The following is a 16,880-nucleotide window of genomic DNA, read 5'->3' as shown; positions in this document are numbered from 1 at the left end:
ATTGGGACGCCTGGGTGGCTCAGTGGGCTAAGCGTCTGCCTTCGGCTCAGGTCATGATCCCAGGGTCCTGGTATTGAGCCCCGCATCAGGCTCCATGCTCGGCGGGAAGCCTGCTTCTCCCTCTCCCTCTCCCCAGCTTGTGTTCCCTCTCTCTCTCTCTGTCAAATAAATAAATAAATAAAATCTTTTTAAAATATATGTTATTATTAATAAGGGAACTGAGTCTTTCTTGTACTTCCCATAATCTTCTTTTGATTTATGTTACCATCCTTGAAATTTCACACTAGGCAATTAGAATTTGGAGAGCCTTTTCTCCTTAATTTGTTCTCAAAATGAAAATGTTCATTCACATGCTCATGGGGTGAGGGGCAGGTTGTAATGCTCTATTTTGTGTTTTAATAATTTTATAATTCTACTGTTCTAGTTACTCACTATCTATTTTATTGCATGTTGAGCTCAGTGCCCTTGGGATGAATATGAAATGTTTACATCATGACCAAACAGAATTAGTGGTAAAAATGAGCATTATCCCATCTTACAAGATGGATACACTAGAACACAATCACCTCTATCTGAGAATTAGCATAACTTAATTATTCACAAAACATGTTAATCAGGGTCTTTTTAGGCATAGAAAATGCCTTTTTATGAACTATAAAACCGTTCCTGGTCTCCACTCCCTGCCTTGTGTTAGCAATAACTTCAAAAGTGTGTCATGTCACTATTCTTCCCTGATACTCCTATGGATGTATCTGGTTCAGGATCTCATAGAAGAAGCTAAACCAAATCCATGTGTTTCATTTTGTTTTTTCTAAGTGATGAGTCAAAGGAAAAAAAATGGATGAGATCAAATATGTTATCTCCACATCATACATTTAAGAGTGCTGTTTTATGTGAGCCTTGTTATGGTATGCTATAACCTTCAGAATTACGTTGTCTTGAAATACTGAATCTTTTTAAAAATTTAAGTATAATGGACTTTTATTGCTTTTTCTTTTTTTATAATCATATTCCCAATGTGTATTTTGAATAGGCAAGTTTTTAGAAATTACTTGTTAATAGGAGGAGTGCCAGTGCTGGAAATAAACAGAGGATTAGTGGTGGGAGAGATGCCCCCCAACAATTTTGTTCAGTAGCCTGATCGTTACATAACAGCAAGATAATCTGGGTGTTAGTTCATTCCATATATAATCTTTTAAAGGAATGTACCTAAGTCTTCAAGAGATTTTATATTTATAATATCATAGTTATGCTAATTATAATATAAATATAAGCTTTATCTGGTTATTTCTTAATTTCTAAAGCACTAGCATATGTATTTTAAAAATATAGTGTGAGTTTTGACAGGACCTAGTAATTGAAATGAAAAAGCACTCCTTAAATTTAATTTTCTTGTATAAAATATCTGCATGTGTGTATACTGAGAAACACACACTCATACATATACCCAAATTTACATATACCCATCTATACATACATATACACATACCCAAATGTATGTATATATACATATATATACACATGGAATATTAAAATCTCACCTTCTATTTTCTGAGCAGCTGTAAGTTTGATTGTGAGGTAATTTGCAAAAACACTTTTTGAGGCCCCCACCACCATCCATCTGTTTCCTCCTCAGAAATGAGCACTGAAACATGAAAAAAAAATTGCCAGTCTTTGTGAAATCTGTGGGAAGAAAACAAAATATCGTGTTTCTCAAGTATTCTGAAACTTATTTACTGAATTCATTTGGCCTATATATTCCTTATCATGTCAGCACATAAGTCCTTACAATTGTGAGGATTCACCCATTTCTCTTTGGTAATTACTTTTTGTACATTACTCCCGTAGTTCTTACTCATTTTTTTTCTTCTCAATACATTATTCTCTAAACACTTGACAACTTCGTGGGAATGTTTCCTTTAGGCTCAATATCTCCATACCTATATTATCTTGTTTTAAAACATTAGTGTTGCGGCGCCTGGGTGGTTCAGTCATTAAGCGTCTGCCTTTGGCTCAGGTCATGATCCTGGGGTCCTGGGATCGAGCCCTGCATCAGGCTCCCTGCTCGGCGGGAAGCCTGCTTCTCCCTCTCCCACTCCCCCTGCTTGTGTTCCTGCTCTCGCTGTCTCTCTCTGTCAAATAAATAAAATCTTTTTAAAAAAATGAGTGGTACAGTAAGGTGCTGAATATAGACCGAGTATTAAAGCACTTCCCCATCATTAAATTCAATGCTTATATCCCTAACCGGTTTTTCTTAAAATAGCCTCCCCCCATTCCTAGCACCTTTGACTTCCTAATTTTTCACCTAGCTATTTTTGTAAATGGCACTTGATAATAACTTGACATATGTTTATTTGTATCCCTATTTATTGTCTGTTGCCTTCACTAAGATGTAGGCTCTGTGAAGGCAGACGCTTGGTTTTGTTTCTCTCTACGTCCTTGGTGCTTGGAACAGGACCTTGCAGACATAGGTTCTCATTAAATATTTCTTGACTCCATTACTGCATATATATCTGCTGTTTATAATGACCTATAAATACCAAATTATACTGCAACAAGTATATAGGTCAGCCTCTTCAAGCTGCGGTCTTAAGGACAAGTTTATCCAAGACAGCACCAACAGCAGTGTGGTGTTCAGCCTTTTGTGCGTGTACACACTGGCCTGAGTAAGCCACACGCTTTCTAAAGAGTTTTTATCATGAACAGAATTTTTCTTCCTAAAAGCAGTCGAATTTTCAATTGTCTTGTGACATTTAGCAATTCTGGAACTCACTGAAGGCAGGAATTATGTCTTATTCATTTTCGTGCCCCCAAAACATAGCTCATTGTTCAGCATATAGCAGGCACTTAGTAAATTTGTTGAACTGAAAAATCAAGGAAGCCTCTTTTTAGTTTTCTGATTCATCTCATAAAGACCTCATTGTTCTTTAAACTCCTGACAAAATGAAATTTCACTGATGTTTTTTAAAATAGTCAGTATGAGGTACTAGATTAAAATCTAATAATACATGTTCCTATAGTGCTATTATCATCATTTTCACCCAAAAAGCACCAGACAAGTCTTTCTCAAGAGTGCTAAAAGTTGTCTTGCAGTACAAATTCAACCCCTTACTCACTACAAATGACCTGTAGACTAAATTTTAATTTTGACCTTTTACTAGTGATTAGAGTCCTTTTTAAGGGTTATTTATCATGAAGTTGACTTCTTATCATTTGTAATTTTTTGGAGTGTGTGAGTGTACTCTATGCTACTGAATTTATTTGATCAATCTTTATTTTATTCCCTTTCTGTTCCAGTCCCTTCTTCACTTCCCAAAAATACTTGAGGTGATAATTACATTGTAATTATCAAAATAAAGTTGAGCTTTAGGTGACTTATTGTTAAAATTAAAGCATAAATTTCCATGGATGTGATTTTGTCAGTGAGAGATACATATTTCCTCCCTTTTCAAGATATTCTAAGAATCTGCTGCACAGTGAATACCACTGGACATAAGTGCTGTAATACATGACTCACTTCAAATCACATCGTCTTCCATCTGACACAGGAGATAAACTCTTGGGAGAAAAATTTCTCAAACACAATTTTTTCTTAAAAATATATCTTGCTCAGATTATTCCACAGTTTAATGATGTTAACTCTACTATGGTTTCCAAACTTATGGTAGTTTGGAAGGGGGGTTCTTCCTTAATTTCTGATTTGGGAAAGTATATGGATCATAGCTCAGAATGGACCGATGGGAAAGTGTCAGGTTAATTTAAAGATTTTATGATTTGATAATCTGATGCAGTGTAAACAGCTGAAATAATGAACACAGGGAGAGATCTGGTGGGACAAAAGATGGAAATTGAAACAATGCAGGCCCCTACACTGGCAATGGCAGCACTACTGAGAGAGGAAAGATTTATTTTTAGGTTACTATTATGCGTGGAAATAAATTTTCAGGATCTGAACAGAGGTTAAAATTATGTTTGTTCATTTTGTCTTTAGAAAACCTAATACCCTTGTATTTAGAGACAAAGTTCCAAAGTACTCCTGACATGTGTTTCCCCCTGGATCACTAAACTTAACTGACCTTCTTCAAAACTAATATTTCATAGTAAAGTTTATTTTGACAGGCAAGGTCCATAACTTTCTCCCTCATCAGTATATATTGTATGATATTAAGTAACTGTAAAAGAGCATTTGCTCTGAAGACACAATCAGCAGTGATATTTGGAGTGCTTCTAAATTGGGAGCAACAGAATTAATAGGGATCTGATCATCTTAAAACCCTCTATATTACAGATATGAACAGGTTTGCCTAAGACTTTTCTATCAAAATAGCATCTTTAGTGTGGGAACAATTTGTACTACAGCAAATTGGAGCTCATTGAAGACTCCATGTGTCAAGAGTAGCAAAGAACACATCTTTTATGTAGAATTATCCCATATATTCTTAAACATCTTAAAATAAATATTTTTATTAAGTTTTGTAATTTGGGGGCTCCTGGGTGGCTCAGTCAGTTAGTCGTCCAACTCTTGGTTTCGGCTCAGGTCATGATCCTCAGGGTTGTGAGATCGAGCCCCGCATTGGGCTCCATGCTGGGCTTGAAGTCTGCTTAAGATTCTCTCTCTCCTTCTCCCTCTGCCCCTACCCCTTCCCTCTCTAAAACTAATAATAATAATGTTTTTTATTTTAATTCCTGTTTAGTTAATATACCGTCTTATTAGTTTCAGGTATACAGTGTACTGATTCAGCAATTCTTTACATTACTCGGTGGTCATCATGACAAGTGCACTCCTAATCCCCTTCACCAGCCACCCCCCCCCCCCCGCAACGTACCTCCACTCTGGTAACCATCAGATTGTTTTCTAGAGTTAGGAGTCTGTTTCTTGGTTTGTCTCTCTCTTTTTTTCCCTTCATTTGTTTTGTTTCTTAAATTCCACATATGAGTGAAATCATATGATATTTGTCTTTCTCTGACTGACTTATTTCACTTAACATAATACTCTCTAGCTCCATCCATGTCGTTGCAAATGGCAAGATTTCATTCTTTTTGATGGCTGAGCAATATTCCATTGTATATATGCCACATCGTCTTTATTCTTAAAATAAATATGTTTAAGAAGTAAAATATAAAAAATTAAGTTGCAATATTACTGATTTTAACATTTGTTTTTTTCAGGTGGCTTAACAGAATCAATATGCTGACTGCGGGATATGCAGAAAGAGAGAGGATTAAGCAAGAACAAGGTAAAGGAATATTTTTTTTTTTAGAGTCATGGGGTTTTTGTTTTGTTTTGTTTTGTTGTTATCCTATACAGTGATTCACTACTATCATTTGAATGAACATGCAGTCACCAGGCTGTGGTTATTTCTCTTCTGGGCACTTTGAATCCAAACCATAGCATCTTATAGGTAAGGTCTAGTAAACTAAACAGGTGGGGAATAAACTCTGAAATTTTTGGAGCACCTAGTGTGGAGTTCGTTGCTGTCTCTCTCAGTCTTTTTTTCAAAGGAGGAAAAAATCTTAAAAAGTCTGTAATTGATCCTAAATATTGGCCAAAGTTCAGGTCCTTATTGGTGCATTGTTTTTTTCTGTTTAGCAGCTTCATAGACATTTTAGTGGACTTTTATGCAAAGAACTCAGATGGATGACCCCTTCTTCCATAAATTATCTCAGTTGGTTATGTTCTTCGGTTCTGTTCATCTGTTACTCTGTGATCTTATGGAACTTGCCTCGGTATTGACCTCAGATTTACAAAAGACAATGTCATTATGCAAAATTAAAATTTTACTGAAAGTTGTAGTCACCATTCCGAAGTTGCTTTACATTTCCAAAAAGTGTTTATTGTACATCCCTTGGAAGCATCAACAGGTGTTGGAAGTCTCAAAAGAGACCCAAATCAGAGAAATTCTACAGGTTGATATATATACAAACATATTTCCAGTTGTGTCTCCGGTGGGCATAGCCTATTTGTTTATGTGGAGACTCTAAAAACCTTCTGTTTCCTCTCAGAGTAAAACCTCAGCCAAAACTTTTTTAAACATCTAAAAGCTAAAGGTTAGAGAGTTCTAAAGAAGATAACCAGATCACAAAACCAATCTGTCAGCAAATGTTTAGGGCAGGGGTTGGCAAACTTTCTGTGAAGAGCCAAGTAGTTAATGTTTTAGGCTTTGCAAGCCCGTAAGATTTCTGTCTAAACTGGTCAAAGTCGGCCATTACAGTATGAAAGCAGCTGTACACACATGAGGGATGTGTCTGGGCTCTAATAAAGCTTTATTTATGGATACTGAGATTAAATTTCATATCATTTTTTACATTTCAAAAAATATTCTTCCTTTGATTTCTTAACCATTTAAAAATCTAAACACCATTCTTGATCCACAGGCCATGTAAAAACAGGCAGAGAGCCTCATTTGGCCTGCAGGCCTTAGTTTACCAACCCCTGGTTTAGAGCCATTGGGTGAGGGAATGAGAATGGGTAGAGCACTGAAGGGTGAGGAGTTAGGGCAGGAAGATTTCAAAGAAATAGCAAAACATGGTTCCTGCCATTAGGAATATATCATCTTGTTGAGGATCTCAAAGATACACCCTTGAAATTGCCTGAGAAAAACAAAAACAAAAAAAGAAAAACGAACAAGCAACATAAAGTAAATGAGTCCTAATGATTGCACAACGTGCAACTGACGAAAAATTTGCTAAGTGGATGCAAAATTAAAAAAAAAAAAAACCTGGGAAGGAGGCAGGATTAATGAGGAAATAACTTGCTAGAGGAAGTGATCGTGAGCCTGATGTAAAGTCAGCAGAAGAGGGGAAGAGAAGATATTTTATTCAATATGAAGCTTTTCTGTGTAATGCCTTCAACTAGCACTCTGTTTAAATTAAGGTGAAATAGGCACCCATCCTGCCTGAAATTACACTGAATTCTAGTAGAAAGGGTACTCTTAATATAATACAGAAAATGAAATGTAAGAAAGTACAAATCAAGTTCTGTGGAAATTCGGCTGGAGAGATTGCTTCCAGGAGGGGAATGGGAAAAGACTTTATGTCGACTCCATTATTTGAACTCATTCTCACAGGATGAGAAGGAAGTAGAGTTAAGGAAGTAACGAAATAAAGCATTCCTGAGAGTGGAAGCAGCATGGATACTTCCACAAATAACGTGGAAGCAATCTCCATCAAATCAGGGTGCAGAGGCAAATCCCAGCCAGGACTAGGAAATGTCAGGCCAGTTATCAAGCCACATTTTTTCATTGTTAAAAGTTTTTTAAAGGAATAAACCTTTCATATTTCAACTTAACTTATAGGCCTAAAATTGTGTTAAGAGTACTAAAAAAAATACTAGTCTTCCTTTTCACATTTTTTTAAAGTCATAAAAGAGTCCTTTATAGGTGCATACAGATTTGTTTCTGATTCTTTTAAGATGCAAGAATTAAAAGTGAGCAATGTACAGATAGAAAAAAAATGAATCTTTGAAAAAAAATGTAATGTACATAAGGAGTCTTGGACTTTCAGGCTCAACTCTTGTATTTTATCACTTTGAAGCTTAGCATGGTCTTGATTTTAGTGAATTTTCTTTGTACGTGGTATTATATAGTCGAATTTCATTGTGGATTAAAGAACTGGTAAGTTATATTGCACATGCAAGTTCCAATAAGTATTCAGTCCATGGATTCATGCTGCCCTGGTCATGTGAGTATATATTTTAGTGCCTTCTGGAGTGGTAGGCATTCATTGGCAGAAGCTAATAGTTAATAATTCACCTCTCTCTTGCTAGCACATCGCAACCAGAATCTCTGAAGTAATTTGGATTTCCACATAGAGTATATATTCCTCAGGCACTCTGACCTAGGTCAGAAACATACGACACTTCCTACCTTCTGCACAATTAGGTCTCATGGTATATTCTGCAGAGAAAGCAACTGGATCCATGTATCTACTCCACACTTCTGTACAGTTCTTTGACATCTCCTGAGAACCGTTCTCAGTACTGAAGTTAAACTTCATACAAAATATAGCTCTTTGAGGGTTGGGAAACATTCACAAACATGTAAAGGAGTAACAACTGCCAAGCACTTTTTATTTAAGTAGCCAGTGCAGCTTAGAAGTGACTCTTGCATTGATTTAAATAAAAGTTTAGTGAATTGCTGTCTGTAGCTACAGAAGTGTAAAGGATGTGGGCTTCTCTTTCATTATTTATTGTTGTACTTAGAGAAAACAGGGTTACACTAAATTATCAAGATCACAATCTGGCTAATTGTCTGCTAATCATTTTTCTATATTTTTCCACCTTCAAGTCAGACATTCATGACACATTATTTTCTGTCATACATAAGGTCTTTCTAAAGCTTTAATCACATAAAAATGAATGAAATATATTTTTTGGTAGTTTTAGATGAAAAAGTCATTCTTTTTTTCAAATTTTCCTTTTATATCAACATGAGAAGTGAAAATGTTCCTGTTCTATTGACAGCACTGTTTATTCATGATTACTTATAAAATTGAATACCACTACAAGAGACATTAAGAGTTCCCATTTATTTTGTGCTAAATAGAAAGCTAAAAAAAATAATTTGCTCTTAGAATGCAAATCAAAATGGTTTCAGCCTCTGAGCAAACGGTGTGCCTGTGATTTTCTACACAAACCCCAAATAAACCATGATTGAATTTTCTGTGTAGGTTCCTCTCTGGCATTGCTCTCTCAAAGACACACAAGTTACTGTGAGAAATGAAATTAACTTACAAGGTGGGATTTCAGTCTTTTCTTTAGCAACCCAAGAAAGCTATAGATTGATGGTACTTTTTAGTAAACCAAGAATTACATCAAACAGTGGACTAGAATTCTTCCTAATTCAGCTAAGGGAGAAAAGGAGAGAGAGAGAATCTCCCACATCTATCACTTGTAGTGATAGCTATAGAGAATTGTATAAAATGGCAATCCTCTCCTTCTCAACATGCTGATAAGGACCACTTGAGGTACTAATTCTTTGAGACCCCCCCCAAGGTATCAGTGCAAAGATCAAGGAGAAACTCAACACAGGTGCCACAGTTTCATGAAATAGTGGAAAGGGTAAAAACAAAGTGATCTTAGTAAACCACTGCTTGGGGGTGGGATGGGGGTTGCTGATCCCTTCACCTCCAGCAGTGACTTCGCTGTAGTATTTCAAGCTCCCACAGAACTACCTAACCCAGATCCCAGAACTTCAGAATTCACTTTTCATTGCTGCAACTTGCTACAAGAAAAAAAAATGTCCAAGAAGATAAACACAAGGCATCTATCTCCTATGTGATCTGGGTCACACTGTCCTAGCATGCTACCTACAAATCCACCCAAGAAGATCAGGGGTCCTAATATTTATTGAGTGCTGTCAAGGTGCGAAGCACTTGAATATATATTACCTTATTTAGTACCCACACACACACACATACACACATACACACAACTCTGAAAGGTGGTTATCATTAGCCCCCTTTTACAGATGTTCAAAGAGACTCAGGTTTAGTAACCATCACAAGAGCACCTACATCTGCCCAACTATATAGTTCATGCTTTTCCCACCATTGTTTGTTGGGTACATCTCTGGGCAACTACATCAATTCATATTTGAGGGGAAACTTAGTATCCTGGCTGTCACCAGCATGGTCCATTGTAAATTACCAGACACAAGTTTAGATTAACTAGTTTCTGCTTATCTTTTAGTCAAAGGGAATAATTAAAGTTAGGAATAGCATTTTCAAAGTTTTTGTATTTTGAGACCTGAATATAATAATCTCCATGGCTAAAGAATTGCTGTTCATGTTAGCCCGAGTAATAGAGCAGCGGGAGGAGGGGGGCTTAAAGCATCATGTATAGGGATGCCTGGGTGGCTCAGTCAGTTAAGTGTTTGACTTCAGCTCAGGTCATGATCCCAGTGTTCTGGGATTGAGCCTCGGCAGGGAGCCTGCTTCTCCCTCTCCCTCTGCCTGCCACTTCCCCTGCTTGTGTGCACTCAATCTCTCTCTCTCTCTCTCTCTGACAAATAAATAAAAATCTTTTAAAAAAATTTTTAAAAAGCATCGTGAATATATGTCAAATTAAATTCTCCCACTATGTCATACAAAAGAGTCCCTTCAAGGTTTAGGGCAAGGTGATTTCTTAGTTCAAATCCCAGCTCTACTACTTTCTATTCAGCATATATAGTAAGTACTTAATATTAGCTATATTTATTAATAAGTATAGCAAGGAAAATTTATATAAATATTACAGTATAGGAATTCCTGGGTGGAGAGGGGTTCCTGTAAAAATATGTGCCATGATTTTTCACCTAAATCTCAATATCATTTAGGCCTTATGATGGTTCTTTTGTGATTTGGATTTTCATAAGAATAAGGAACATATGTCTTAATACTTTTTCACTTCCTTTACCATCTGAGATTCATATGGGTAATACTTGTAGGTTTTTCTTTGTAAATCTTGTAAAGAATTAACCCAGAGTTAAGAATGGTGAAGATATTAGTGGAACAGGTTCTGATTATTGGCCTTTGTGCTGTATTTCACTTACTCAACTGATTTATCTCTCAGTTTTTTCCCTTCCCTCTTGCCTGAGGTCTGCCAAATCTAGCGGCTTACATTTTCTACCCTTTTAAGTAGTTCTGGAAGTTTGGAACTTGCGGCCCACATCAGCAAATTTGCCCTTTTGCATTTGGCAAGAATCAGGATTTGCCATGTGTTTCCAAGTAGAGGTGGGAGTATGGTGTTATAGAGATTCATGTCAGCATGACTCTGGAAACAGCGATTGTTAGATAACCAGTGAATTGAAGCCAGAAAAAAAGAATTGAGAACGTTATTTTTAGAGCTGTTTATATCTGTAGAGATCTACAGCAGTGTGTGTGTGTGTGTGTGTGTGTGTGTGTGTATAGCTTTTCTTTGAGTGTTCATCTTTAGGGTAAAATGATACACCTTTCAGAGGCATCATGTGATATCATTCATTAATTAAAGGTTCGGTATAATTTGGCCTGGAATCTAAAGCACCCTAAACCCGATTTGGCTTATGCAGTGTCTTTTTCTTAACTCCTTAACATTGTAGCTATGTATAATTGCTTGCTTTAAAGGTTGGAATTAGGTGATTGTACTCTTCCTTCTTCCTCAAAACCCAGCCGAAAATAAGTAGGAGTAGGAGGTGCTGGGGCTTGGAGTAGGAGGTGCTGGGGAGCAGGGTGTAGGAGTGGAATTTAAATTTCCTTGTGTTAGCTGGTAGTTTATGTTCCTGAAAATATGGCTAGAAACATTTAATAGAATGTTATTGTATCTATGTGTGTGAATTTACAGATTACTGGAGTGAGAGTGACAAGGAAGAAGCAGATACTCCATCAACACCCAAACAGGACAGCCCTCCACCGCCCTACGATACATACCCACGGCCTCCCTCTGTAAGTTGCCAACAGGCATGTATGTAATTTGGCATCAGATTCTTCAGTGATATCCCTTCGTTCGTTAAAAACAGCTATGTAGTGAATTGTATGTCAGACCTCAGGATTCCTAAGAGGAAGGAAAATAGGGAGTCTAAAAGCAATAAGGGGAAAAAAACTTTAAGTATGCAAAGACTGTTTAATCAGGAGAAACAGTCACCACAGATTCCAGGCGTAATAAAAATCTGCCCAGGTTTATTTAAAAAAAATCCTGTTTCTGTCAGAGTAGCCTTCATGGAAATATCAGCAAGAAAAAAAGTTTTCTTAGAAAAAGATATATAAATGGACCTTATGTATTTCCACACTAATAAAGTTCATTCCTGTGTCCTTCAGAAACAACTCATAAAAATTAATATTATATCTGTATTGAACACATGTTTTGACATACAGCTTTTTAGACAGTCATGGGGTCTGGTTTAATGTATGTGTTTATATGGTACTCCAGACTTCTTAATGTGTGTAAATGATTCTGTGTATACACTGTACTTTAATCTTTTAATGGGATAAAACAGCTGTCCTGGTTTTCTTAGGACTATCCCAATTTATGCCCGTTTCCCATCAGAATTATTAAGAGCATCTCAGTAGTGTCCCAGTTTCGACTATATATTGCATGCTTACGGCATCTTAAGAGTCAATTCTGCCTGTCCTGGGACTGAGTCGTCCACATAGGAAATGGAAGCTGAATTTAGGTGACAAGAGCAGCCAACCTAATTGCACCTCCATATTACTCTAGAAGATTTTAAATAAGAAAGGCACTACACAAGATGTTGATATAATTTGAGGACACTTCTCAACCTTGGCTATGCATAAGAATCACCTCTGGAACATTTTAGAAATGCAGATGCAGACATTAAATCAGCATATCTGGGACTACAAACAGCTCAATGGACTAGACTATGGACTTTTGCAAACAGGGGCCCTGTTGGATGGATCTACACATCCCCGTGGCCTAACACAGCACTGGCATTTATTTATTAAGTGCTTAATAAATATTTCTGAAATAAACACATGGGCACTTTTGGCCAATAACTAAAAGGGAAGCCACATTTTTAATAACCACGCTTGATGACAGTGTCTATTACCTAAGAATTGTTCCTCTATATATGCACATTTCTTTAATAAATGCTGCAGTTTACTGAGTGCAACAGAATGCAAGAAGGAGCGATAGAAATGAAATCATGAAGTCAGTGACAAGATATAGTTTATATCATATTTTCCCTCTTTCCCTAAAACATCAGGGCCTGAATAATTCCTTTAAAATATTTCTAAAAGAGGAAGAAAGGGAAGCTGCAGCTTCAGGGGACAGCTCCTTAATCACAGCAGCGTGGGGATTTCAAGAAGGAGACTTTATATGTTATTAACGTGTGGGAAGATAAACTGCCCCCAGAAGATGCCACTTAACTTCTCCTCCTTTAGCCAGAGCGGCTGTATGTGCTTTCCCCTCAGCTGGGCTTGTCCTGACCACAGCTGCAGCCCCATTTGCCAGGATCACATTTGATAAATCTGCCTCCTCCTGCCAGAAAGGGGCCCAGGCTTATCTGTTAGCCCCCGGAGCTGGAGTAAGCCTTGTCCCCAGCGGGGGCACCTGCAAGTCCTTTACAGCATTCACTTGATGCCAGTCCTTTTTCTTGGTTGTGCTTTGTGCTATGCTATATATTCCCAAACTTGAAATTCAGGGAATAAAAGTATCCCATTTTTCTTTTGTGTTTATGTACCCTGAGGTGCCCATGCTCAAGGCAAATGCTAATCCCCATCCGCGTATAATCTCATCCTGCCTATATTTTTAACTCTCTACAAAGTGCCACAAATTGACCAGATCCTAAGAAAGCTTTTCCTTGGGGCCCATAGGAGCAGACATTCAGCTGTGAGGAAGGGGAGGGGTTCTGTCTGATTATAGGCATCTTGTTTTCACATCCAAAAGCCTCTCTCCTTGCCCTCGTCCCCAAACTCCATAAAATCCGGAAATATGAATTTGGCAACAATTGTTCACGGTTTCAAATGCATAGAGATTTTTAAAACTTTAGATTTTTTTGTAGTTGTTGCTGACTGTTTCTTACGTAAGCACTCGGATTTTCTTATGTTTCATTGTAAAATTTTGCATGTTAATATATCAGATTTTTCATGAGAGTCTGGTAGCGCTGCATTTAAACACTCCCCATCTCAGTCCCTTAAAAGATCAGCCGGGGCCTAACTTTGAGATGTCTGTGAACTTGACTAGTCCTTAACTTGACTGGTAAATGTTAGCTGGTGGAAATCTAATGTGTGCCTTGCTGACAGAGGTGGTCCGTTATTTCTGTGGAGACTGATCAGAAGCTCCTTTCCACAGATGAGTTGTGCCAGTCCTTACGTGGAAGCAAAACACAGCCGGCTCTCGTCCACTGAGACCTCCCAGTCACAGTCCTCCCATGAGGAGTTTCGCCAGGAAGTGACCGGGAGCAGTGCGGTGTCCCCCATTCGCAAGACAGCCAGTCAGCGCCGCTCCTGGCAGGATTTAATCGAGACGCCCCTGACAAGCTCAGGATTACACTATCTTCAGACTCTGCCCCTGGAGGATTCTGTCTTCTCCGACTCCGCGGCCATCTCCCCAGAGCACAGGCGACAGTCCACTCTTCCAACTCAGAAGTGCCACCTACAGGATCACTATGGGCCGTACCCTTTGGCCGAGAGCGAGAGGATGCAAGTGTTAAATGGAAATGGGGGCAAGCCTCGAAGTTTTACTCTGCCTCGAGATAGCGGGTTCAACCACTGCTGTCTGAACGCACCGGTTAGTGCCTGTGACCCGCAGGATGACGTGCAGCCCACAGAGGTGGAGGAAGAGGAGGAGGAGGAGGAGGAGGAAGGGGAGGCGGCAGGGGAAAACATAGGAGACAAAAGTAAGTATGCTGGAGATCTTAGCCTGTGTACACAGAGTCCTAACCTTTCCAAACTTCTTATTTGAAGAAAATAGAATCTTGTTTCCCTTTTTTCTTAAAATAATGGTCTTGCTGCCCAGGAAGTTAGGTATCCCTTGGTGTTTTACTTTGAGAACTTGAGTAATGTAGGGGACAAAAGATGGATAACGAAGCCTATATCCCAGGACACCCAAAGCTAGAGCAAATGGTTTTCCCCAGTTACCCATTTGCCTTTTAAGGTTAATGATAGTTATTTCTTTTCCTTCCTCCTGTTATCCACTTTCTTCTCCCTTGCATGCATCATCCCTTTGGTCCACAGTCACTGCCCCCTGAGTTTGGGTTAAGAAACTAAATGCTTCAAGCAGGGTGTTAGCAGAACCTTGGTTGAATATGTAAGTGAACACACACACATACACACACACACACACGCACATATACAACTTCCCTTTCCACCATTAAAAGATTTAAAGGAAAAATTCAGAAGAGTTTTTCCAAGAAGAAATTTCAAACAGCACTCCTATCAACTCCAAATAGCTGAAATAACCAGTTTGCCAAAAGCATTTATTTACTTTCTTGGTATGTATGCAGATTGCAAAACTCAGTTTATGCGAATCGACTCTTAAGAGAGACAAAGTCAATTAAGTAATCCTCTGACTTGTTGGCATTAAGAATATGTTTACTAAAAAAAAAAAAAAAGAATATGTTTACTAATTATCAAGGTCTTTATCCAACATGCCTTACCAAGCATGTTTATAATTAATGTGCTACACCAGTCCAGAAACCCAGCCTATTTTAAGGGAAAGGCTAGAACTCAGTTTTTTACTTAGAAAGAAAATCTAGGTTTGGCTTTAAGTCCTGAATGTAAAATTACCACCCAAAAAATAGTGTTAAAGTAGTAGCATAAAACTGTTTGCATGTCTTTATTCAAAACGAAGTTTGGGCCAGTTAGTGCAGATGTCCCAAGCCAATGTTGATGAAACCACAGTTGCTGGTTTGGTCCCACTAGGGCATTAGATTTCTCTTTTTAAAGGATACAAGCAGACTATATCCATCAGCCCATTTTGTGAGTATACGGAACTTTGACCGTGGGATATATTACTGTAAGTTCTTCATCACGACTGGAAAAACAACTCAAAGCTCACAGAGAACCAGCAGGTCAGGAGCCTCATCCCCATGTTAAGCTTGGCTTATTTAAAAAGAGGGTCACTTTGGAGCTGATTAATAAGAAAATACAGTAGACTTCCTTTTATGGTATGGATCTTCATTGCATTATTTAATGGGAATTAAATTATATCTTCTACCATCAACATGAGTCGCTTGTAATAAAATTCATATGTTAAAGCAGTTTCCATGTGAAGTGTATTGTAGCCATAATCTCCATGAGGAACATTACAAAAGGTATACTGTTGGTGCAGGAAAATGTAATTGCCATCTGTTACCTGCCAAGGCCTGCTAGCATTCACATTTATCAGAGATTATGGAGGAGTCTGGTGGAAGAAATATCTAGGAGCCATGTTAGGCCTCTGTAGGACTTCTGGCAAGCATGATAATACATTTTTACGGTTATGATGTTTACCAAAATTAGTGCGTTGTTTTCTAAAATTTAAAGCTGAGTTAGAAACTTCGTTTCGATGGTCATCCAGGTACTGCACAGCTGCTGTCACTAACTATATGAGGTTTGTTCCGTATTGTGCAAACATAGCGGGGAAAGTATTTTATCTCTGCCATTCTAAAATAAATTGTGTTGACATTTGCACAGCCCTCTGGACTAGAGAATTCTGTCCAGAAAACATCTCCTCGTGGTCGCAGGTAGAAGTCATTGATGCTATCTTTCTCGCTTAAGCCAGTTACTTCCCAGGTCCTCCTGGCCATGAGTGAGGGAGTACCGGAGAGGAGAAGTAGGCACATCCTCGGGCCTGAAAGGAAAACCCGGGCCCACAGAGCATCTGTAGTTAGATGGCTTTCGAGTTTGTTCTTCCAGTGTCTCTTTTTTGATGTTTTGTTGATTGGATATATTTTTACCATATAGATGCACTCCTAAGTTGGTGGGTTTTTCCTTCAGGTGCCCAGATGAGTCAAGTGGGCAGTTCTTCGGTATTTTCCATCTCTTTCAGGGGCTCTTTTTTTGTGTGGAATAATTGGGATAAGGCCGAACAACCCTAGGAAGTGTGTCCATAAATCTAGTATTGCACATTTTGTCTTTATGATTCAATATCGTGGGGGCAGTTGATGCTATTTCAGTTGGATCTGCTTCACGAGAGGAGGCCATGCACTGTCTTTCAGGGCCCCATTTCTTTCTGGGCATTTTCCCCCAAATCTTGCCACTTGATGTGTCAGTGTTCTTCAGACCATTCTCAGCAGAGCAGTGCATTTCATGGTCGCCTAGTAGAAGATGCTTTTTACTTAACAGAATGTATGTTTACTTTCCTAATGATGGACTTTCTGCATTACTGTTTTTAACATTTAGGAGTGTGCAATTTGATGAACATGTCATTTGAGAAAATCAGCTATAAAATCAGTGTTTTCAAAAGAATTTTTAAGGTCTAGTTAAAG

At 38.2% G+C, this 16,880-nt stretch overlaps 1 protein-coding gene across 5 annotated transcripts in view; it reads left to right on the top strand.

Annotated features, from left to right (window-relative positions):
- CNKSR2 (connector enhancer of kinase suppressor of Ras 2) overlaps positions 1–16,880 on the top strand; it is a 267,319-nt gene that overhangs the window by 210,476 nt on the left and 39,963 nt on the right. For all 5 annotated transcript variants that reach the window (XM_078064918.1, XM_078064917.1, XM_078064916.1 and 2 more), the window contains 3 exons: positions 5,170–5,237; positions 11,297–11,397; positions 13,763–14,309. In XM_078064918.1, coding sequence (XP_077921044.1) covers positions 5,170–5,237; positions 11,297–11,397; positions 13,763–14,309 — 716 coding nt within the window. The remainder of the gene's footprint in view (positions 1–5,169; positions 5,238–11,296; positions 11,398–13,762; positions 14,310–16,880) is intronic.

This window comes from Halichoerus grypus, chromosome X, assembly GCF_964656455.1.
Source record: "Halichoerus grypus chromosome X, mHalGry1.hap1.1, whole genome shotgun sequence".
Taxonomy (NCBI): Eukaryota; Metazoa; Chordata; class Mammalia; order Carnivora; family Phocidae; genus Halichoerus; species Halichoerus grypus.
The sequence above is the reverse complement of the archived record's forward strand: the minus strand, read 5'-3'. Positions and strand labels throughout refer to the sequence as shown.